The 24650-nt window shown below is 39.0% G+C and overlaps 1 protein-coding gene across 3 annotated transcripts in view; it reads right to left on the bottom strand.

The window, feature by feature from the left end:
* Positions 1–24120, bottom strand: part of OTC (ornithine transcarbamylase) — a 62367-nt gene extending 38247 nt beyond the window's left edge. For all 3 annotated transcript variants that reach the window (XR_001853765.3, XR_001853764.3, XM_017664937.3), the window contains exons 1-4: positions 23895–24120; positions 13049–13187; positions 11494–11575; positions 4659–4746 (exon numbers count right to left, since the gene is read on the bottom strand). Coding sequence is in view for 1 of the 3 variants with exons in the window: in XM_017664937.3 (XP_017520426.1) it covers positions 4659–4746; positions 11494–11575; positions 13049–13187; positions 23895–23971 (386 nt within the window). In the remaining 2 variants the exon portion in view is untranslated. The remainder of the gene's footprint in view (positions 1–4658; positions 4747–11493; positions 11576–13048; positions 13188–23894) is intronic.
* Between the last annotated feature and the right edge of the window lie 530 nt (positions 24121–24650).

Here is a 24650-nt window from a genome sequence, read left to right as displayed (position 1 = left end):
TCTGATTTAATTTTTCCTTCCTTTAGTGACTGAGACAGGACCAACTTGTGAAGGTACTTTTTTAATTTTACAGATTTAAAATATGTTTCTTTTCTGATTTTGAAACATTGCTGGCTGTTATTCTGTTCCTGAATACATCTAAGCTTTTGTACCAGTAATTCTTTCTGTCTGTGATGCTCTTCCCATGGCTTTGTATACCTGGCTCTGTGTTTTCAGTGAGTTCTCAGCCTAACTTCTGCCTCCTCAGAGGGGCTTTCCCTGACCACACAATTTAAAGGAACCCCCACCCACCCCCCACAGATCACCCTACTTTGGTTTCATCATAGTACTCATTTCAACCTGATACTCTATTCACACCTTCTTTATTTAGTGAAAGCCTCTTCCCTCTGGAATATAATTTTTCACTCAAACAAGGATTTTGTTTGATTTGATCAGCATTTCATTCTTAGTGCTAAAACAATGCCTGGAAGAAAAACTAGGCATCCAATAAATATTTTTGGATAAATGAATAATTAAATCACTTGACTAAATAAGTAACACTTTGGAAAACTCATTTAACAGCTTTCAAGAGACTGGCTCAATTTTTTTTTTTCTGTTACCACACTCCCTGTGTTCCCCCTCAGGTTCTTCTTTCGCCAATGGACAGTCATGTGTTTTATTCGACCAGGCCCCCAAAGCAGCCAAGCAGGCAGATGGAGAAGAAACATCTTTAATCAGTGTCAAGTAGGCACTATTCTCTTAATTTGAAAGGGCCAGCACTGTAATTCAAACATCATCCAATCTCTTGGCATCTTACAAAGTTTAACTTCTACAAGAAGCCAGGAGGCAATTATTATGGATTTTACGGTGCATATCGGCAGGGTAGATGTCATTAAGATTCACTTTCTGGTAGGTCCTGTTCAATTCCTTCTGTGAAAGGCAGTGGATTTCTCTTGTCTTCTTCAATTTAGATTTACTGAATTTCTGAATCTCAGCCATATCTTATTTGTCAGATATTTTGGCAGATTAAGCAATAATAGGGTACACAAAAGAAAGTCAGACTTCCACAGTAGCTACTCTACCCACCTTTCTGACATCCCCGTCTTCCATTCCAGCCTCTGCTGATATTGCATTATTGTTATTCTCCTTGGACCCCAAGGATTTCCTCCTGCCCCTCCCTAACTGCACCTGTCTTCAATGGTCAGCCTTCTGCAATCCTCCAACTGTGAGATTTTGGGGCTCATTTTTTACCACCGACCTTATACCTCTATTTCTCCAGCTCTCAACTTCACCCAAGGTCTGTATCTCCGATGGCTTGTGGGCATTTGTACTTGGAGTTTCAACCTTTAGCACAATAGGTCCAATACCTAACCTATCCCTTTTTCCCCAAGGCAGAAACTCCTTTCATTTCCCTGCTTCTGCTAATATACACTATATATTTTAAGAATAACAAATTTGAAATCATTTTGACTCCACTGTCAATACACCCTTTGCAGTCAGTTATCATAAAACCATATAAATATCTTATTAGCTGGTCCTTCTTTACCATTCCTTTCACTAAAGCACTAGCATGGATTGACTGCACAGAAGTCCATGATTACTGCACAACCTCCCAATTCAGGGTCTCTCAAAGTGTGGCCCAGCCACCCTTCCAGAAGAATCACTTGAGGAGCTTGTTAAAATACAGAGTCTCAGACACCATCTGAACCTTGACCTGCAGAATTAGAATTTCTGAATGTGGGGCCAGAATTCTGCATTTTAACAGTTTATTCAACATAATTCTCAAACTAGTTTTAGAACATTTGAAATTCTCTCTACCTTGTATCTCCACCCTGATCCAAATTGCTGGGCACCTGTCTATACACAGTTTACACTGGGTCACACCTCTGGCTAAAGACTACCACCTTCTATCTGATATATTTGCATGCATTTGGCAGCATAAAGTGAACTTTAATGATAATAACTCCCTCACTTTATAAAAGAAAAGGAAACTGAGACGCAGAGAGGTTTTCAGCTATGAGGTCGCAGAGTAGATAAGTGGCAAAGCCTGAACTAGATTTTAAGTCTTGTGATTTCCAAGCTATGCAGAGAAGAGTTCACATAGCAGGTCTGACTGCTAGACTTTGAAAGGCCTGCTTCTAAAGTTGCCCCTTGGATTGCATCTGGGAACTTCAGTTTGGGAGGGTTTCAACTATTCCCAGAACTGATAAAAGTGATTCACTGTGCCTAAAATGTTTTACAAACCATATGGTTCAAACACCTGATTTCCTTCTGGGAGTCTAGAATTTGGGTACATATCAAACAGAGGGTGCTATCTGGCCATCCTCCAATAAAGTCCCTGGCACCAGGTTTCTAAGGAGCTCCCCTGGTGGGCACCATTTCACACGTGTTGTCCCAACTTGTTACTGATGGAACTCAGTGTGTCCTGAGTGAGTCTCCTGGGAGAGGACTCTTGGATGCTTGAACCTAGTTTCCCTCAGACTTTGCTACATGTGCCTTTTCCCTTTGTTCATTGTCCTTGGCATATTTTCACTGTAATAAATCATAGCTATGAATATGATTATATGCTGAGTTCAGTGAACCCTCCTGGTGAATCATCAGACACAGGGGTGGTCTTGGAGGTCTCATGATACAAAGCCGATGCTTCCCATAGCTTACTTCATTGCCCCTCTCATGGGCTGTTTAGAAAAGGCAGTAGGGATAGTCAAAACAGCATGATCTTTAAAAAAAAAAAACAGCATGATTTAAATGCTGACTTAGCTGTTAAGCTCCATTACTTCTCTGAGTCATGGTTTCATCATCTATAAAATTGGGCCAATAATACTTACTTTGTAAGGTTGTTACAAAGATTTAGAGATAATAGTCCAAGAAGTCCATACAGACTTTAAGGAGGAGCTTTTTTTTTTTCCTTCAGTCTTTGGATAAAATGGAGTTATCAAAAGGAATTCTATGGATCCAATTTTATGTATTCATATATACAGAAAACAATGGGATTAATTATGTGGACTATAAAGTCCCAGTCATTTGGCACTTGTGAGCAGATTGCTTTTCTCAGGATCTATATAGAGCTCCTCCAGCTAAGGATATATAGTGGGAATTCTTGTACGGGAGCAAGCACAGGAAAGAACATGTTCATACTCATCCTCAGCTTTCCGCCCATGCTTGGCTAGCTGTCTCTTGTTTTTGGAGTCCTTCCTACTGCACTGATTTCTGGGCCCTGACCTTTTTCTGGCAGCCAGTCTGCACTCCTTAACTCTTTATTGGGTGCCAGCTCTTCCTCCAACTGCACTCTTCTCCAGCCACTAGTTCACTCATGACTCATTAACCATCATTCACTTGGTTCTATCTGGAGGATCTCCACTGAAACTTCTCTCCTGGCTGTGTCCCTGGCTTCATCCCTTAACCTGCTTGTAGTATTTGCTCTTGAACAAAGTCTACTGAACTTTTGTGGAAGTAGAATTATCAGGCAAATATAATCCCAGTCAGAGGAATAAAAGATCATTTATGGTTATTTATTCTTTTTCTCCCTCACATCCAGAAGATGAACACAACACTTCTTAATACTAACATTGTCCCATCTGAAATAATGTCACTAAAAGGTTTAAAGTTATTTCAAATCTCTTCAGCAATTCAAATGAGGTGTATTCTTCAGTATATATGGTGTAGCAGCCATAAAAAGCAGACAGTGTCTGCAAGGGATTACTTTACAGCACATGATTTTCAGGAGAAAATCATTAGTCTCCAATACCAAGGGCAAAATATTTAAAGAAAGACATTTGCTCTGTATTTCTCAACCAGACATAATATAATGGTGAGAGCATTTCATTGCATGGGGAGTCAGAAGGCACATGTTTCAGTGTTCAACTATAGTATAGTGGTTAAGAGCCTTCTCCCACCTCTACTTTCATCTAGGTAAGGGTGAGCTACTAGTACTTGCCAATAGAATGTGACTGGAACTAATTGTGCCACTTCCCTGCTAAGGTGGCTTTGAAGCAAGTTTCCCTTCTCCATGCTCTCTTGCCCTAGCTCCTGGATAGATGTTGACACCCAAGGTGATCTTGGAGACCATGTGTTGAAGATGGTAGAGCCACTCTCATACAGTCCCTGAATAGCCAAATAAGTAATCAGTCCTTCCCTCTTACCTGTCAGGAATATTGGCACTATATTAAGCTAGTGACATTTTGAGATTTTGTGTTATAGCAGCTAGTATGTCCCTAATTAAGTTGTTTCACCTCTTTAAGCCAATCTATTTGGGTTGTTATAAGGATTAAGTGAGTTAAAATAATGCATGATTCATAATAAATGCTCGATAACCATTAGCTATTAATATTATATTACCTGCTCTGATGCTAACTAGTTATGAGTCATCGAACATGTGAATTTTCCTGGACCTGCATTTCTTCAATTGTAAAATGATTTCTACATTTCTTTACGTTTGAAATTTTATAATTAGAAACCTCTTCATATTGCTAAGAAAAAAATTATCGTAACTCATGGAAAGTGGCTAGAGGATGAGGGAGAAGCATTCAGAACATTAAGTACAGAGGGAGAGAAGGAAAACAGAACAGTGCAAAGGGCACTGAGGGGAAAACTACATTACTTAAAGAGAAGCATATGTTCTTTTTGAAATGTATCCATTGCTTTGGAAATAAACTTTAAAGAGAAGAAAATTTACAAACCGGGCTGTGTCCGTGAGACTTTCATTCACACCCAAATGAATATCTTGTGTGGTAAGAAAACAAGGGTGTCCTCCTAGAAGTGCAAAGCCTACAATAAAAGTAAGAGAAGAAAAGCATTTTGAAAAAAAGAACCAATGCAGGAAACAAAATCATGAGGAACTGGCATGTATCAGTTGAAAAAGTCAAAATCTTTAAAGCTCTCCAACCTCTGTGATAGGAAATTCCCAAGCAAAGCAAAATGAGGAACCAAGGGAAGTACATGAAAATGATACCTCATTGGAATGCTACTCAGTAACGAAAAGGAATGAACTGCTAATACACACAACATGGATGAATCTCACAAGCATTAGGCTGAAGGAAAGAAGCTACACACAAAAGAGCAGACAACATATAATTCCATTTATATGAAATTCTGGAACAGGCAAAAGTATTGCAGTGGTAGTTTTAAGTGACTAAAAGTCAGCAAAGTCAAAGGGTCATTGTACTGTTTCATTTATCCTCCAACCAAGACAAAGCTAAGCACAATTCACGTATTACCCTTACCACATTTCAACTCTCCATGGAATGTGAGGTTATTGTAGACATCTGAGCAGATGAGGATAGCTCCTACCCCATTCTCATCTTTTTTGACTTTTGTCTGAGTAAGATGGGCAGCCATTGGAGGGTTGGCGTAAAGGAATGACAAAATCAGACTTATGTTTTAATAGAACATGTGTAGTGGGGCAAGAGCAGAAGCAGGGAGACTGACTGGTCAGGAGACTATTGCAAAAATCTGGGTGAGAGTTGGTAGCTTGGGCCATGGTAGTGGCAGCTGAAACGATGATTGGATTCTTGAAATATTTTGAAAGTAGGGTCAGCACTCAGCTGATGACCTTGCCCTCAAGTCACTGAAAAAAATGGTAGCAATCAAAGAACTTCCAGATTCCCCCTCCCCATTTGCCCACCTGCCAACCTCTGTACCCCTATTCTGCTTTCCTTGTTAAGTGTAGATGAATCTTTCGTGCCCCATGTATGCACTAGAAGCTGTAGCCTGCTTGCCTACTCAAGAACATTGCTCTAGTGGGTTCTTCCCTTCCTCCCTTACATTACCTGCATCTTGAATAGGATATTCTCATTTTTTCACTCATGAATTAAAACAACTGTAAAGTTTCTCTTGCCTCGATTTCCCCTACTAAGGTATCCCTTTACTTCTTCGCCCCCTTGGCAGCAAAACTTTGGTTTTTCTTTCTCTCTCAGTTCCTCTTTTCTCATCTCCCTCAACCTATTCCCATAAGGCTTTGGCTCCCTGTAACACTGCACCAAAGCTTCTCTCAGCAAGGTTACCAGTGACCTTCACAGAGCTACATCTAGGGCCATTTAGGTTCTCATTTTTCTTGACTTAGCAGCATTTAACAAAGTTTGTTCACCACCTTCTCTTTGACAAACTTCCTTTACAGTTCCTTCAGGATACCACACCTTCTTGCTTTTACATCTGCCTTGGTAGTTGCTGCTTTGCAATCTCCTTTGCTAGTCTCTTCTCTTTTCCTTGACCTCTTCATGTTGATATGTCCTAGGGCCAGTCCTTGGTCTTCTTCTCTCTATCCCTTTATAATCCCATCAAGTCCCATGGCCTTAAATATCATCTACATGCTGATGACTCCCAAATATCTCAGGCCAAAGCTCACTTCCATGCTCTAATATTCAACTGCCTTTTCAACATATTTGTTCGTGTGTCTAATAGACATCACGAACTCAACATTTCCAAAACTGAAGCCAGTCTTCCTGTCCATCCTGCTTCACCTAGTCCATCCTGCTCACAGTTGCTTAGACAGAAACCTTGAAGTCATCCTTGATGTCTCTATTGACTGATACATCAGAAATCTTGTTGGCTCAACTTTCAAGACATATCCAGAATCTGTCACTCTTACCCCTTCCTCTGCTACCACTTTGGCTTGAGTCTCTAGGTACTATAGCTACCTTGACACAGGCTTCACTGCTTCTCTCTTCTCTCTACTCCATGCACCTGCAACTTATTCCCAGCAGAGCCATCAAAGAAATCCTCTCAAAATATAAGTTAGATCATGTCCCTCCTTTGTTCAAAACCCTCCCAAGATTTCCCATTTCACTCTGAATAAAAGTCAAAGTCCAAACAATAGAGTACATGCTTTTTCCTCAGTTCCGGACACATTCTTCTCCTTGCTGAAAGCACTTAATACTTTCCAACATACTGTATCATCCACTTATTTACTGTATCTATTGTTTATGTCTGGGTAGCCACTAGAATGTAGGCTCCATGAAGGCAGGGATTTTCCTCTGTTATGTTCACTGATTTTTCTGTTTTGTATCACACTCAAGAACCTAGAATAAATACTGGTACATAGTAAGTGCTCAACAAATACTTGATGAATGAATGTAGAAGGGATTTTGACTCTGGAAAGAGGACCCATTCTTTTTATTTCCAAACATCTCCTAATTTTGTTAACAGAACTTGATTTTCTATTATGTGTGAAGTGAGCTAGTAGAGTTTAATGATGATTATAATCAGTAATTGCTCTTAAACACTTAATATGTTTCTAAAGAGGGAAAGTCACCTAAACAAATATGAGTACTGCACATTCATCAAGAAAGTATTTACTGCACAGACTGTATGCCTAACACAGGGATTAATGTCATTGAGGGTTGAGGTCTATTTAGGAAGGTTCCAAACAAAGTTCAAGACCTAGCAGGTCTGCTCCAACTTGTACTCTTACTCTGACTAGAAGTCCTTTTACTGTAACAACCCAGGATTTGTTTGTTTTCTTTTCATTTCTCCCTTTGTACTATAAAGAAGATCACCATCAAGCCTGGACTTAGGAGGTAGGGGTTGGAAGAAGGGTGATAGGAAATATTAAGAAGTAGGAGTCAAGGCCTTCAGCAATTCTTGAAGGAGATAAAATGAGGGGACACTGCCTCAAAGAAAGAATTGCTTCTGCAATTTTGGTGACAGATCAAAAGAAGCCTCAGACCCCAGTCCAGTCTAAAGCACAAATCAAGCATTTGCCAGTCGATCAGACCTGGATGGCAATAAGTGCTTTGGGGAGGGTGTCAGATGTTCTATAAGGTCACCAGAAGCTGCCGTTGCTGAGGACAGGAGGGCAGAAGGATAGGTCTCTGCTTCCTCTTCACCCTTAATCCAGAGAAGTCTGCTTTTATATGTTTCTTTTGTTAATGTGTTCACATCAGATATTTTGGAACAAAGGATTTCTGCTGTTAATATCTTAATTTCTGTCTGGGAAAATAAAAGTACATCTAATTTTGGTCTTTCTTTTCCTCACAGATACCTGCACAAGCTTTGAAAGAAGGTATATAAATTGAATTCATACACTGGGAATAGGAAGGCACTGGGGGCTCTTGCTGGTAGAACTAAGGCAGTCATTAACTTCTCTGTGCATCACTTTGATACCTGCAGAAAAGCACCATGATTCTTATATTGCCACCTTTGTAAAGATAATGAACTTGAAATAGCTTGGAAAGTACCAGCTTCTATTTCACCTTGAAAGTCAAATACCAATGTTAAATAATGAAAAGACCCATCTCTTAGGACTCCTAGGACTCCTGCACTCACCAAGATTAATAAATGTATCCATCTATCTACTCAATTCATTTGCTAAGAGAATATAATCATCAGTAACCCACAGGAGAATCGAGCAGTTTGCCAGGCAGGCATACACAAAGAGTGGGTGAGCAATGAACGATCTAAAAATTCACACAGCGACATCGGTACATCTCACAAACAGAACGCTGAGCAAAAGAAGCCAGACAAAAAGAGCATATGCTGAATGGGTCCATTTATATAAAGTTCAAAAACAGGCAAAATTCATCCTGTGAAGCCAGGATAATGGTTACCCTTGGGTGGGGAGAGTAGCGACTGGAAGGAGATATAAGGGAGGGCCACTGGGTGCTACTAACATCCTGTTTCTCTATCTGGGTATTAGTTACAATAATGTGTTCACTGTAAGAACTCACTGAGCTATACACTTCAGGATTTGTGCACTCTTTGTAGGCATGTTATACTTTAATAGAAATAGTACATGAGCAGTTAATATGTCTCAAGTTGGGTGATGAATTTTATTCTGTCCCCTGAGGTAAGTAGAAATACTACTGTATCTCTGCAACTCAGGCTTGGGATGAAATCTTCAAGGCCATCCTGTGAGGATCACCTCAACCCAGAGGCTGGCACAAATCTGGGGCAGTGATAGACAGTTTACATCCTGTTTTCAGTCTAAATACCAAGGTAGGAGGTTTTGATGAATTATTAAGATGCACATGCACACAAGAGGAATCCTCTACCATGTTTTGGGTTGAGGTTTACTGTTTCCATAAGCATTCAAAGCAACTACTTACTCTGATGGATTCTCCTACCATTGAGTTTGGCAGAATGCCATATGAAATTAGCCCCATGGGTATTTATGAGGATAACGATGAATACTCTGTGAACTGTGACGTTTGATGGTCATATGTTCCTTTCCTCATGTATTTGTGGTTACAGTTTGCAATTCTGTGTAGGTTTCAGAGCACTTATTTATAGAAAACCATAATTTAACAGAATGCTTACTGCCTCCTGTAGAAACAATTTTCCTGGAATAAAACATGACTATTACATGTCTGAATTAAATTAGATATTTTAAAAATACATTTAATATTAGCTTCCAGTCCTCACTCTGCCATTTATTAGCTATGTGTCTGTGGGCCATTTGCTGAACCTGTTTTAGCCTGTTTCTCTCTTACCCTTATAAAGTTGTCACAGGATTAAATGAGATTATCCATGTAATTAATGAAGAGCACTTGGCACAGGGTCTGAACCCAAAGGCTTATGAAGTCTTCACTCCTGGTTTTATTAATTGCTTAACTGCCACATTAAATGTAAATGGCAAAACTAATCACTTATTCAGGGACAGTGATGGAAAAAATAACATTTGAACAGAGAAAAGTGGTAGAAAACAGCAACAACTAAGAAAAACAAATTTTAGAAAACTTGAAATTGAGAAATTTCTACCTACTAATAATGGCTTCTCTTGATGACTTCAAAAAGAACACCTATCTTAAGTACTAACAGGAAAAAAATGGTAAAGTAAAATACAATTCTGTCCAGTTTATGGAAGACAAGTGTTGAAAGGAAGCAGAATTTGAAAATTACTGGCTGGTTTACACACGATGTGTTTTTCCTTTACTATATAGTCAGATGTCAACGTGATCTCTTAAAGGAGCCAGCTTTAAAGAGCAAAATGTTCTCATTTATTTTCTTCCTAGGTCTGTAAAGATTAGGTGACATCTTTTATGTTTCCCCTCTTCCTCCTTTCCCTCAAGTGGCAAAGAGTGGATTAATAAGAACAATGAATTTGAGATTTCAATCGTGGTGTTATTTATATTAATTAAGTGAATTTAGCAAGCCACTTAATCCCTCTGAGCTTCATTTTGTTATATATTTGGAGAAACTCATTACTGATCATTGTAAGGCAAGAACCTCATGAAACTGTTGTTTGCTTCTAAGCCCTAGAAAGCTTCAATGCTTTTAAGTAGAACAAGATCTTTGAAGAATCAACTAATATATTTTTATTTGTGGTGCCTCCCCCTTGTTTCTATCCATTTGCCCATTTATGCTGTCATATCATTGTTTCAAGGGAGGTCTGAAAAAGCAGAAATTCAGAGAAAAAGAAAAGAGGTGATGTGTGGCTTACGAGTTTCAAATAGGCTTTTTGAAACTCATTAGAGAGATAATAGCTTAAGAGAAAAAGAAATTTTGAATTTCAGCAGCCTTGGATTCCAGGCACAAACAGTAGATTTGAAAGAATACATGGAGAGTCAGAGCCAGTTTTTGCCTCCTGCTTTATCACCTGGCCTCCAAAACTGGACCAGGAAGGGGAAGAAGAGGAACAAAAGGAGAAGAAGCAACAGAAATAGAAATTGATGGACCTTTGACACTGTATCCTTCTGTCTCTCCCATAGGCCAAGCATGGAAGGGTGGGGAGCAAGGTGGAAATTTCAGATGCGTTGGGAAACTCCAGAGCTGAGAACACCTATGTCTCACTTTTAAGAGGCAAAGGAGGCAGCAAATGTTATGCTCCCTGGCACCCAGCATGAGGAAGGAACAATAGCGTAGAGAGAGTCTTACAGTATCTCTGGGTCCAGTGTGGCTTAGAGAGCTGCCAAGAGGCTGAGAGAGCTAAACCAAGAGATAGTTTCAGGTATTGTGATCTGAGTGAAGCAAATTCCACAGTGAACGGAAGACAGCCAGGGTCCAATGGGGACACAGAAGTCTCCGCAGCCTGCAGCATGGACATTTGATGATGCTGCCTGATGACCAATGACCAGATCGCTATAGCCCTAGATGTCTGGACTTTCAGATGCTCTCCAGGACTTGACCATGACGGCGGGGAAGGGGAGAGGAGGCCCTAAATCAATAACGTAAAACCCTGAAACAGCTGAGGATTGCCTAGTGTTGCAGAGATTAGGTTTTCCCTACCCAGCAAAATCGGTAAAAGCAAGGAAAAGTTCTTTATGTATGACAAAAATACACATTTCTTGCCCGCATGAGTTTGAGGTCTGAGAATTTGTGCCCACTTGCATTTTGTACTGAACATTAAGAGCTATTTAGTACTTCTACTCAAATCTTCCTGTAATTCCAAGCTCACCTTTTTGCTTGCAGCCTCTGTGAGAATTGGAAAAAGCATGCAAAGGCTGGCACTGCTACTCCCAGGGACAACATTTTCCTTTTGTGGTTGCGAAAGAGACAAACCCCCCCTACAGGGCTACTCCTCCCAGGTCCTCACCCTCCAGCCCCCTCTTCACACAGGAGCGAGTTTGTCTGTGGCCTCACCTGTTTCTGTGGACAATCTTGTTCGAGTACTCCTTTTTTCAAAAATCATTCCCAGTGACTTTCCTTGTAATAAGGGCACATACTGAAAAGCAAGGACAAGAGTACAATTAAAATGAAAAGTATGCTTTATATCTAATATCAAGGATTATGTTTCAAAACTTATTCTTTACATTTTCAGAAAATGTTAGAATACTTAATCACTGCTTCCAAGTAAATACTCAAAACACTATTTTCAAAGTGAACTTCAAGCATTTTTTTTATGTTCCATACAAATGGGGGAGAGGAAGAGGAGCTCCCCCAGCTTACTGACATGTAATTAGAAAGTCTTATTATTTGCTCTGGGTTCAACCTGAGCACTTGTTCCAAAGTACAGTAATATTTCATACTAGAACCGCCTTCTTACCTAAATCCATGGAAATGCCTATGAATGTTCAATGACCTTGAAGATGCTTGATTTGGAAGTGTTTTGTCTGCTAGGAATATGCTACCCTGTTGCAACATGGGACATGAAGACTCATAAAGTGAAGCCCAGAGTTTCACCTACACTTTCACCATGCCTCCTCATAGGAGTACAAAGGCTTTATTTCTGAAGTCCTTTGAAACAACTGGGGAGTTTGGGTGTGGTGTGGGGCTCTTCCTCCTTCTGGTTATGTAGATGGACTTCCTGATAAAATGAATTCTAAAACAAATAGATTCCTGCCAGCCAATCTCCCTCACACTCAAAGTGTGAAGAACAGGCCTGGGATCTTGGGGGACCTTTTCTCCTTATTTCCGGTCTTGTGTGAGACTGTCAACCCGTAGCCGTTGGAGTCACTCCTGTTTCCAGAAACTCCTGATCTTAGGAACTTGGGGAGCTACTAAACTAGATAAGAAAATGAAGGTTGTGTAAAACTTTCTCAACCTGAAACCAACTCTTTAAAATGCTTCTGCACAAGCTTGAAATACAAAAATGTTTTCACAATTAAGCAGTCTAAATGAAGCTGCTGCTTTAACTAAGTGTGTTTCAAACATAAATTGCTCAAAATGCAGAATGATGCTTATAGGTAAGCACCATATCCCATCTCTTCTCCTACTTGTTCACCATTTAATTATTTTTTGCTAATCTACATTTTTCCAGCACTGTCACATCATTGTGAATTTTTTGACATCATCCTAATGATCATGTATCTGTTATTCATGCACAATTGAAATTTGTTGCTAGAAAACAAAGTCTCAGCCTTGTTTTTAACTTGATAGAAAACATGCAGAGAAAAGAAAGGAGATATAAAAATAAAATCTTTCTGGAGGAACAGCTCCTTAGGTTCTGATATAGTTAGTAATGAATGTCAACTCTCCAAATGAAAGAAGTACAATGACTTGTCATTTAATAACTGATTTTTATGCTTTTTATGTGCCTGCACACTCAGTAATAATCAAGTACCTTGACTGTGTAGTTTCATTACTTAGCTACTGTTTAGGAATCTTAATGTATTTTCTTTTCCCTCTTTCTTTGGAAAGGCTGTCTTTAAAATGGCTTACTGGTGGTCGTGGAAGAGAAGACGAAAATGCTACACACCTCTCCTTTCTGTTTTATCCTAAATTTCAGATCTGCTGATAACCACAGCATATACTTGATTTCTTCTCCTGTAAAGTTCTTCAGAGTGAGAAGGTCACGACCTTTCAGCTGTACTTTGTTTTGTAGTGGTTGTCCACAGCTACAACAAAAGGAGAAATACATATTTAAGGAAAAAACCCATGTCCTATGGTGATTCGTTGTTTTATTCTTGAAATAAAAAGTAGCAAATCACATGTAGCCTCATGTGTCTGTGCAAAGGGCTCATGCATTAAAATTGATAGGGCTGCATGGTCCATTTTAGTTACCCAGTATTTTGGATGTCGATAGAAAAGAAAAATTTGAGTGGAGAGGTAGAATTATTATTTACTAGTTATAGTCATATGGGTGCTTTGCTAGACTTACTAGCTGGGCAACTTCATGCAAGTTACTTAACCTCTCTCTGAAAGCCGCAGTTTCTCACTAGAAAATGACAATAACAACTTCTAGGGTTGACAGGATGAAATGATATAATATAGTATTGATATAAATGAAATCATATAGTACCTGACATATAATAAGCATTTGATAAATTTTAGCTATTATTGAAATCCTTAGATTACACAAACAGAATTTATAATGTACATACAATAGAAACAACTTCATTCTTTTTCACCTACTGCCCTTCAAATCTATTCTTGGAAATTTGTTCTTTACTTGTCCCTGTTCAAATACAATGGACCCTGTGGCTTTTCTAGTAACTTTCATAAAAAATGTTTTAAAAGTCCTCTGCTTACTTAATCTCTCAAAGAGTCTCAGTAAAATAATGTGTAATAATAGTAATGATTTTTTTACCTTTCAGAAATGTACTGCAAGTTAGTTAAAACTTTCTTCCTTCCAGCTCATGCCTAATTCAAGCTGGTCTCCTTTACAGGGAGAAGAGGGAACCTGGGCTGTTTCCTCTGTCTCCTTGCCTTCAGTTTCTACCACTAAAGTCAAGGGAAGGTGAGGAGTTAAGGGCCAGGCAAAGTGTGATTCTGTTCTAGCAATCTGGCATTGGTGTAAGTGCCTGAGACTGACTCTTTCTCTTGTGGGAATGCCCTTATCACTGGGAATTTCTCACAGCAGTCCTCGAAGGCCAATAATTACATTTCCTCTGCCACCTAAGGGAATACTTTTCCAAGACTCTTTTTGCTGTGATCTCCCCACCCCTTCATGAGGTCTCTTGGTCATGATGTGAAACAGTACCATGCTAGGTCTCTTTCTCAATCCATATTGGTTCATGGGAAGCCCTTGTGACCTTTGTTCTGCCAAGAGTCAGGTCCATCCCAGTCTAGACTCTTCTCTTGTTCTGTCGCCAAAACAGCTAGCCAGCCAATCCTTCTTCCTTTAGATTTCCCAAGTATAGGCTTGGCATCAGTGTACTGTGTCTCCAAGCTTTCCCATTGAAGAGATTGGTGCCATTGGGGCCACTTTTTCTAGGTTTAAGGTGAGGGAAGAGTACCCCTCCATGTGGGGCACATCATACACAATGGTAACACTTCAAAAATCTTCTAATCTACAACCCATCTCTTAGTATCTGAAATCCATTTGAGAAGCTGGAGGTGGTCACCAATGGGTTGCAAAACTACCTCTTATTATCTCCTTTGCAAGTCCTGTTTTAGTGGTCTAGCATTTCACTTTGGAATGAGGAAGGGTCAGAACCTATTAGGCCTGGACATAAACAGAGGCAGAAAGGCCCATTTTAATATTGTGATGACAGTAATTGTTGCTTGGGATGATCGATATGTAAAACAGACATTTATTCTTTCATTATTCCCAGTGTTATCTTTATAATAATAATAATTAGTACTTATACCACTAGAAATTCTGAACAACTAGGATCAAATTGCAGTTCACTAATGTATTGAACATTAATTTTAGTAGGAGTATAAAACAACTGTTACAAAAAGATCATGCTTAAATACCAGCCTAAGAAAAGAGCCTGTGCTCTTTGAGATGAAAAGTAAATTCTCTGGTGGGATTTAGTTATGTCTTTTTGCAATGGTGACTAGATGATAGGTTGGAAAATCACAAATGCACTCAAATTGTTGTTTCCACTGCATGATGTCAAATAACTTAAACAAATGACTCTTTCACTAAATGTCCAACTTTCTGGCAGAGTTGATTGGTTCACTTAATGTTCAGTAGTTATGAATACATTTTTCTCAGTAGACCTTTTGTGAGATCAAGCCCTTCAGAGATTCTAGTTAGTAAGGAAAGGAACATTCATAAAAACCAAGGGTTTGTGATAAGTTGGCTAATGGTTGACTGATTGATTTAATATATTAATGACATTTTCAACTCCAACAGAAATTAGTGTTTTCAGTTTATATGTAGAGCAAGTTTTGGGCAACATTCCTATTTCAAAGATGTGCCATTGTCTTCAACTTTTAAAAATATATGACTCGTATGCTGTCCAGATGGAAATTTCCTTGAAACAGTCCTCCTCAATTTTGTTTGTTACAGATGACGACATTGAAAAATTTTGAACATAGATCTACAATGTATGTTTACTTATTTATAATAAATGGGTTACTATCCTAATGATGCACATTACAAAACATAAAAATAAATAAAAATGGAGAAGTTTAGAATAAGTAGAACCAAATATTTTAAAAGTGAACTTACAAGCATACAAAAATATTTTACTGGCTAAAGAAGTTTCTAGAACAGACTTTCATTTTCTTCCTTCTACTGAGACCCTAGTAAAAAGCTTATAAAACTGAGTCCAAGACTGGATAGTAGCAATAGTAATTTGATAATTAGAGACATAGCATTTAGGCAGGAAATTTTTTTTACATCTGTATTTTGATTACATGTTTTGTTCTGATCATATTAATTAGTGATAATTTTAAGCAACACTTGGAATATACAAATACTGATATTGTTGAGATGTTAACCTTTTGACTGATATTCATGCATTTCTCAGGGTCAGCTGGATTCTTCTGGGGAATCTGTAAAAAGGTTTAACATGTCTGGCCTGGAATGGACAGCTTAATTTTTCCCAATTCACATTTAGAGTAGCCTTGAAAATAGTTTTTTCTTCTGGGATAAGATCCAAGCAACGTAAAATCACGGAGGTTAAACTCTCTTGACTGTATGTCTTACAATAAAACATTAATGTTCCATGGCTTCAGACTTCCTCCAATATTAGTTTTAAAGGGGGGGGAATCTTTGCTGGAAAACCCTGCTCCCTAGGATTCAAGGAATTTGGGAAACCTCACTATGAACTCACATCCATCAGCAACAGGGAAAACAACCCAGGAGCTAATTCTGAGGCCTTATTTTTTGCCTAGAGCTCAAGCTCAGATTCCCAGTTATTTGGTATCCCACAAATGCTGAATGTCCAAACTGCTACACTTGAGGGATTCAATACCCAGCCCCACTCTCAGCCCTTGCAGGGTTTGGTTGTATCTATTTTCTAAATCCTCACAGAACTATAAGTTTCATTTAAAAGAATATCATACATCTTAGAATTGTGGTGGTGTTTCTATTGAATCTCAGAGAAAAAGAATTGGACATGAGAAGGAAACGGAAAATTTGCAGGGAACTAAATTTTCTCCCATTTCCATTAAAGGCAATAGGAAATTAATGATGAAAGAGGAGGCCCAATGACACCTTTAGCTACTTCAAAAAAGCTCCAACTTCCAGCTCTTATCACCCAAACAGAAGACAGATAGGGAGAGGTAAAAGGTCTCTGGGGTTTTCTCAGATATGCCCTTTCCACACTTCAAGAAGTTTTTTAGTTGGAGCTGGGGTTAAGGCTGGGTTGAGGGTGAGGGTTAATGTTCTGCTGTTGGGATCTCATTGTGAGATGATGCTCTTTTTATTTCTCCATTGACGGAGTTGGGTTTAGAGCCTGAAAGAAGATACAAACATCTTGCTTGAATCTTCCCTTTTTGTCCAGACCTTTCATTTAAAAATGTGTATGGTAACAGAAACCTTATTTCAGATTCATTTTCTTCGACCACAAGTGATTTAGACGAATACCTCCTCGTGCCTGCAGTCTCCACGTGGCAGCCGCTGACAGTGTTGCTCTCACTCTTGTTGCCCTGGAATCTTACCTCCAGTAAATGTTAGCAGATACCCTTTTTTTAAAAAAATACGGACAGTTCTGGCTTTGCACAGTAGTGTGGGACTGTAAATAACCATTAAATCTGAAACCTTAATAATCAATGGAGAAGATCATAATTGTTCTGTGACTTTCAAATTGTTTGTCAAAACCTTAAAAATCCTCTTATTGTCAGTTATAAATGCATAGGGTAATGAAAAAATATAGTAAAACCTATATCTATTTAGTACGCTGTAATTTAAAACATTAGAAACATAGAGAATTATAGCACTTGATTTCTTTGTACAAAACTATCAAGAGTAGTTTGAATAGTTCATGCCAACTGCAGAGCATATAATTTACAATCCGGAGCAAAAGATCTTGTCTATGCTTTGGTACACTGTCACACTCCTTTCTAAGTTTGGATCAACTTCCAACATATCCTTTGCACCTTCGCTGTTGTGAAGTATCTTGAAGAATTCCCTTAGTGTGAATTGTTTTTGCTAGCAGCACCTGCTCTAGAACAACTTCGTTCTGGTTGCACAGCTAGAGTCCCTCAATCACTAGCAGGGTCAATAATCCCAATGTCAGCTCTTTCTTCTATAAATACATTCACATTTGATTCAAATTTAACTGCTTCTGTTGTTTTATTTCTTTGTTGCACTTCCATCTCTGTTGGACAATTCCTTCTTGTCGTTATCCGTTTTTATAAAATGTAGCGTAGGTTTATCTCTGAGAGAAATGAAAGCAGCACAAATATACTCTTTGCTGTTTGTAAACTTGGATAACAGATATGCAGTGAGCAATCACCAAAGACTTTGAAAGAAGTGATGCGATTGGTCACTGATCATGATGTGCATCTGTTATTTACACAGTGATTTGTGGACTGAAGGGCTAATGATGAAGCTTTCACTTTATGCAGCTACTCACATTTAATATACCATAGCAACTAAACTTGAACTGTGTACTTGGAAACCTGGTGTTATTTAACTCAACTGTGATAAGTGAAATTCTTGCATATTGGGACCATGCAAAGGAAGGACTGCCTGCACTCCAAATGCTTTCCCATCATAGGACTTTTTCATGTACCATCCTCTCTTCCCAGAACACTCGACCCTCAGCTCTCAAGGCTGGCTCCTTCTCGTCCTCAGGCTGGGGGCTTAAATACCACCTTTGCAAGATTCCTTCCCTGACTGTACCAAGTGGTCTCCATCTTGCCTTCATTTTGTTCATAACACTTGGCACAATTTTTAATACATATTTATGTGTCTGCTCATTGCTTACTTTTTTACCTTCCCATTGCATTGTATAATCCATGATGTCAGGGATCCTGTCTGTTTTATTCATTAATATATGCCCCGGGCTCATTGCAGTGTCTGGGATATAGTAGCCATTCCATAAAAATTTTTAGGTAAATGGATGAATGAATGGTAGTAGGTTTCTGGGGCAGAAATAAATCAATATATAAGAAATTCAGCAGATTTCTGGGAATGAATTTAGAGCTATTTGTCATAATGGGTTTTCAAGGCCCTGACCAAAGTCTGATGATAAAAAAGATGCCAAGAGCTTGCAAAACACAATTAATGTTGAGGCAAGAGCAAGTATGGGCTGTGGCCCAGGCTGAACACAAGGCCTGCGAGTCATGGAGGAGAATTGATTGTGGCCTAGTGTGTTGCTAAAGCCGAAATCCCTCAGGGCTCAACCACTCTGGTACAGTATTTGCACTACTGCGAACAGTAGTTGTGCATATGCATTAGAACAATGTTACAGCCTTGGATCCTAGGCACAGCTGTCTGAGTTAGTTACACACACCTGGAAATCTGGTGCGAGGACCTGGTGGGACAAGGTTCAGCTCACAGCACCATGAGGGCCAAACCCAAAGTACAGCAGTAATAGTGCACTCTATTGATATTTGGGTTCCCTCTCCCATGAATCCCTTTGGGACAGAATAAGTCCCCAGGGTTCTTGGACACAAAAAGGGTGGAGAGATAGATACTGTGTATCTGGTTATACTGGCGTGTAAGGGCTTGAGTGATCAACTGGAATTTTTGTTTAATTGCACCTCAACTGGTGAAGGGGTCATACTGTTTACACCATTGAAAAATCATTAGACTAGTCAGTACCTATCTCAGTTCTACCCAGGAAGTGGAGCAGGAAATGTTCACTTAGGAAAAAGACCTGTTTTTCAGATATTAAGAGGTAACCAGGAAAATGTATCACTGAAAGGAAAGTAAACACAATGGTTCCAGTTTAAATCCCTATCCTGTTTACTGTCTCCTCCTAGACCTCCCCTCAGCTCCAAAATGGAGCTGCCAGACCTCTTTCCTAAGCTGTTTAAAATTTAGAGAAAAGTAGAAGAGCTCCATAATTATACCATGTTGAAATGCCTCCACCACAGCCCCCTTTTTTTCTGATCAGTATCAAGCATTTCTTGGTTTCTCATGATAAATCCACACTTGAATTAGCCAGGTAAACCCACTGGCATAAATGACTACTAGGGTCTCACAGAGGCCCCATGCTTCAGTTGGAATCGGCCAACTCTGGTTTCACAAGCACTTGAACCAGGGCTAAAATCACTATTTTAGTATTCCCATAAAATGCTTGGTCTTCTTGTACTCAAATGTCTTCTTGGTAAACCAGACCTAAACCACATTATCATACTTATGCCAACACATAATAGGGAGGGTACAATATTGGAGAAAACAATGGGAACCATGTACAGATTTTCCATCAAACTGTCACTGAAGTCTGGTTAAAGCCAGAGCTTTTGATAAAGGCCAGACTAGTTCTTTACATTCATTTTATCCCTTGAAAGAAATAATTATAGAGATTTCTCAACCCCAAATCACTGAATGCTAAGAAATTAAGCCAAGGTAATAGGAGATCCTGTGTTAACTATACCCAAATATCTTCCTAGCTAGAAAATGGAAGAGTATTCACTACTGGCAGAATGAAACCTTTCATTGCTAGACTCTGCATTTTCCAACTCTGGTAAAGTGCTTGGAGCATAGGGAGAGACATGGATGTGTTGCCTTGTATAATTGTATTTTGTTGGAAGAGAAAGTGCTTGTTGAGTAAAATATGGACACTCAGAAAATGACTTTGCCAGAGTAGTAGGAAAAAATTCAGTGTTAAATGATATTTTGATCTCCATGGAGAATTTGAGATAAAGACTTTATCTTCTGGAGGCATAAGAGAGAGCCAATGAGCCAATGGTTGAGATTTTGCTGTTTCTTTAATGTTGCAGAATGATACAAAAGTTAAGGTGGATTTTCTTGTCATTTTTTTCCTTACTGAGATATTTTGGTTATATCTACAAAAAAAAAAAGGGTATTGTGCAAGGGTAGATTGGCCAACTTGATCAAATTGGAAGGATCAAAGTAATCAAAGCAATACAATGAAAAAAGCAATGGTTTTAAAAATTCAAATTCTAATCCAAGTTCAACTATGACCTTGGGGAGATCATTTTCCATCTTTGGCCTCAATTCCTCATCTGAAAAAACTAAGAAAATGAACTAAAATCATTGATCCTTCATATCTTTGTTTTCCACAGCACTCAAGAAGTTTATAAATACAAGATTTCCCATGAGTCCTAATAGAGTCATCAGACTTCGCAGTAGCCTTTCGCTCCTTCCCTTTCTTCCTATCTCAAGAAGACATATTGCAATGAGTGCAAGAGAGAGTGACTTTATTTTCACAAAGTGCTTGAATCTGATGCTATTGATTTGAAACTCAAAACCAAATCATTTCCAGGTTTCTTTATTATCAACAATAATAATAATAATTTATTAACAAAAGTTACTTGCAACCTGTCTGTTGTCACATACTCAAATGTGGTATGCATTACTATTGATGACTTGGTGACTAAGCAATGTTTAAGATACACTAGATTGTCAATATTCTAAAACTGTGAAATTTCCCCTCATCTGAAAATTGAAGAATCAGATGAGCGTTAGCTTTTTGCAGACCTACTATTAAAGGGCTAGAAACCCAAACTTGTGGAAACATCTGTGGCTGCCTTTATAGTATCTCTTTTACCTTTGTTGAATTACTAAATTACTAAAAATAATAAATAGAAATAAAACCAAATTCTACCACTGGTCAAGGGAAACATCATACCCCCTTCCATTCCTGGTCTCATGCCTTGTATAGTTTTCCGAAGTCAGGAAATATGTTTTTAAAAAGGCATTCATTTTCAGGTATGCCAGAAAATATGAGTGATCGAAGGGGACTGTTTTCTTTTCTCTATGCAAGAGCATGGATGGCCTGTAATCACTTCATCTGTGTATCCATGTGTGTATAGGTGGGCATGTGTGTGGGATGAAGGGAACATAATGAATTATGTAAGCCCTTAGGTCTGGAATGGAATACTTGAAGACTAGTCACCTTCAGCTCCAATCCATAACTTCCACAGAATTAGCTCAATATTCTCTGAAGAAATTTATACTTGTGAGATGGAATTGAGCTGCATGTACAAATTGGTCTTCTCTGATAAAGAAAGAGATATTTTTTAGTGGTTTCTTTAAAGGCTATAAGTGGTTTCCCTAATAGGCAACAAATCATAGGATACTGTCTATTATCCAAACAGAGCCAGACTCAAGAGCCTTGTTTGTGAGATGAAAAGCCTATAGACTGCATGGTTTTGGCAGTCTTGGTGTGTAAGCCTATTGATTTTGTAAAAAAAATAGTAATAATTGACTAAAAATGATTGATCCAGGAGCCTGCATGGATTGCTTTAGCCTCACTTAGGCTGTTATTTTATCATGTCCATGGCGGTATGGCTGTAGGTCTTATTGGGGATCAGCAATCCTGATCTAGCTGGCATGCAGTGTACCTAACTAAAAGAGCAGGAAAGAAAAATACCCACGTCACATAAGAACACCATTTCAATGTTACCCCATTTTTCAATAGAGACTCAACGCTCCTAAGTTTCTAATGACATAGATGATTCAAGGCCTTCATATTTTCAAATAACAGGTATGGATTTGGGCTGATTTAGCCATGCTTTCACCTCAGCCCCCATGCACTGTGCAGGATTTTCAGCATTGTTGGTTGGCTACTGGTTACAGACAGTAGAATATTAGTAGAGCCCAAATGTTGGAAGAGGTTTTACTTGCAAAAATTTAACCCATAATAACTGTAGAACAAATCAGTCATTGCTGCAATTTTCCAAAAAGAGTTTAAGTTTCAGTTCCAAGCTTTGGTTATTCATTCACTTGATTATTTTCAGCACAGTGATGATTCTTTGTCAAAAACTACAGAATAAAATTTTATCTGTTGTAACTCATTGGTGTGCAATAATAAAATGATGAACATTTGTCTGTCACTTTCACACACATTATCTCAGATTATCACCAGACTTTGACTTCATGTATCTGGAATGAAATATCTTATTTACCATGGTACATCCAACACCTTGCATAGGGTGTGGCACTAAGCAGGTGCTTGATTACTATTTATTAAATGAATGGTTGAACCACCCTGTAATGTAGGCATAGCAGATATTTCTTTTTCCTATTTTATAGGTGAATCAATATTACAGAAAAGTTTAGTGACTTGCTCAAGGTCATATAGCCAGCAAAAGGTGGTGACAAGCCTTGAAACTAGTTCTTTAGACTCCAAAGCCTGAGCTTTCTTTCGGGTTCTTGTGTTACATCATCTAACTCTGGCACTAATTGGTAAACCCCATAATCTCTTGGGAACTCATTAACCTTATCTGTAAAATAAGAGAAGGCACTGTTCTGTGACCCTGAGGTCCCACCTACTTCTAATGTATGCACTTAATTTATAGTATCACTTATAATGTCCTTCTGGCTTCTGAAAGTCTTATATTCACCAAGGGGTGCTAATGGTGGAGTCCAAAGACCCCAGAGCTGTCAGCTAGCCTGGAGAAGAAAGGCCCAGGGCCACTGTCACAGGTCTACTTCCCAACAGCACGAGAAAACTTCAGACTAGAAACTTCTTCCTTTAGGAAGTCAGTGGGGGTAGTTTTGAGGTTGGTGTAGGTTGCAAAGACAGTCTGGGAAAATTCTGTCTGATTGTTAACATGCAACTACTCCAGAAGCTCTCTGGCAACGATGTCCGAATTTGATGGCCTTGTTTCCCAGTTAGCTCATCACCCCTGTCCCCTTCCCCGTGGATGCACTGCATACCACCCTCCACCACACGCTCAATGGCTGTGAGCAGTATGTAGCTTCTGTAATGAAATCACTGGAGACAGCCTCCTCTTCCATGCTACCAAGAATTTCAGAGATAGATTTCAAATTTGGATTTTGCTTTAAAAATATCATTGTCCTCTCCTCATCACATAAAAGGCTCTTTGCAGCAACTCTGTAAATATTTAGTTGTTATTCAAGGCCTGTTTTGTTTTTGTTTTTTTAAAGAATGGATTAAACTCCCATGCCCTGGAATGATAATATTGTTTCCAAGCAAACCCAAATACAAGCTGAAGGCCCTGTATAAAGCAGTTTCTCTAATTTTCTTCAGCCAGTTGCTCGTTCAGAATGTACCCAAACAGAAGATGCCAAGAACACTTGGTCTGCTCTACCTGCCACGGTTAGTACCCCCTCCCTTCCCAAGCGCACGATGAAATCTGGTTGCAGAGGACAAAGAAAGGAAGACTCAGCTAGAACTAGAGAAGCTACCTCAAATAAAGGTAGAACCTGGCACTATACCCTGCAAAAAGAGGCCTTTTGAGGCTGCACTCCTCTGTGGAATAGAACTTCATTTATTACTCATGCTTCTTAAGTCATATTTAAATCTCTGGCCATCACTTACCGAAAATTTCGAACCACGAGATGGTGACCATTTCTAAGAGTCACGTTGTTCAACAGGTTCCTCAAATTAAATAGCATCTTCTTTTGATAACAAAAAGGATGATTCTATGCTCACCAAGGTAGCCAGTGGGGTCCACCTAAAATCCAGGAATGCTTTCAATTGCAATGAGAGAGCAAAGGGTAGTAACACCCTTCACCTACCTTATCAAATTGCCCTGGTTAGAGATATGCAGGGCAGGGTACAGGAGCATTTGAACTTTAAGCCAAGCTCCCCCACTGTGTTTTTTTTTTTTTAAGAAGGGATCCTGACTCTTTTGGTGTCCAGACTCCTCATTTTTCATAATGTATTTATGCTGTCACATACTTGTACAAAATCAATTGACAAGTGCTCTCTGAGTGTCTAATATATGCCAGGCACTGCGGTGCTGGCTGCTGTGAAGGTACATAGAAATAACTCACTCAGAAAATATGAACTGGCAGTGCAAAACCCCAGATGTAAACATGACAGCCCTGAGTATTTGCAGTGATATTACTTTCCTACTTCTGAGTCCCAGCCTTTCCACGAAAATGAATAGAAAGAAATGCCCTGGAGCTATTTTTTGATGGTGAGAAGCTGGAGTGGGGGTAGAGGTATAGCAAAACACTCTCAGTCCTGGAGCCCCCACTGTGCCTTACACATGGTCAGGTCTTCAATAAATAGGTAGTTGTCTATTAATTCCAGAAGGACTCCACAGTCAGTAGAAGTGATATGCTCCTC

Source organism: Manis javanica, chromosome X, assembly GCF_040802235.1.
Source record: "Manis javanica isolate MJ-LG chromosome X, MJ_LKY, whole genome shotgun sequence".
NCBI lineage: Eukaryota > Metazoa > Chordata > Mammalia > Pholidota > Manidae > Manis > Manis javanica.
Note: the sequence above shows the minus strand (reverse complement) of the source record. Positions and strands in the feature narration are given on the sequence as shown.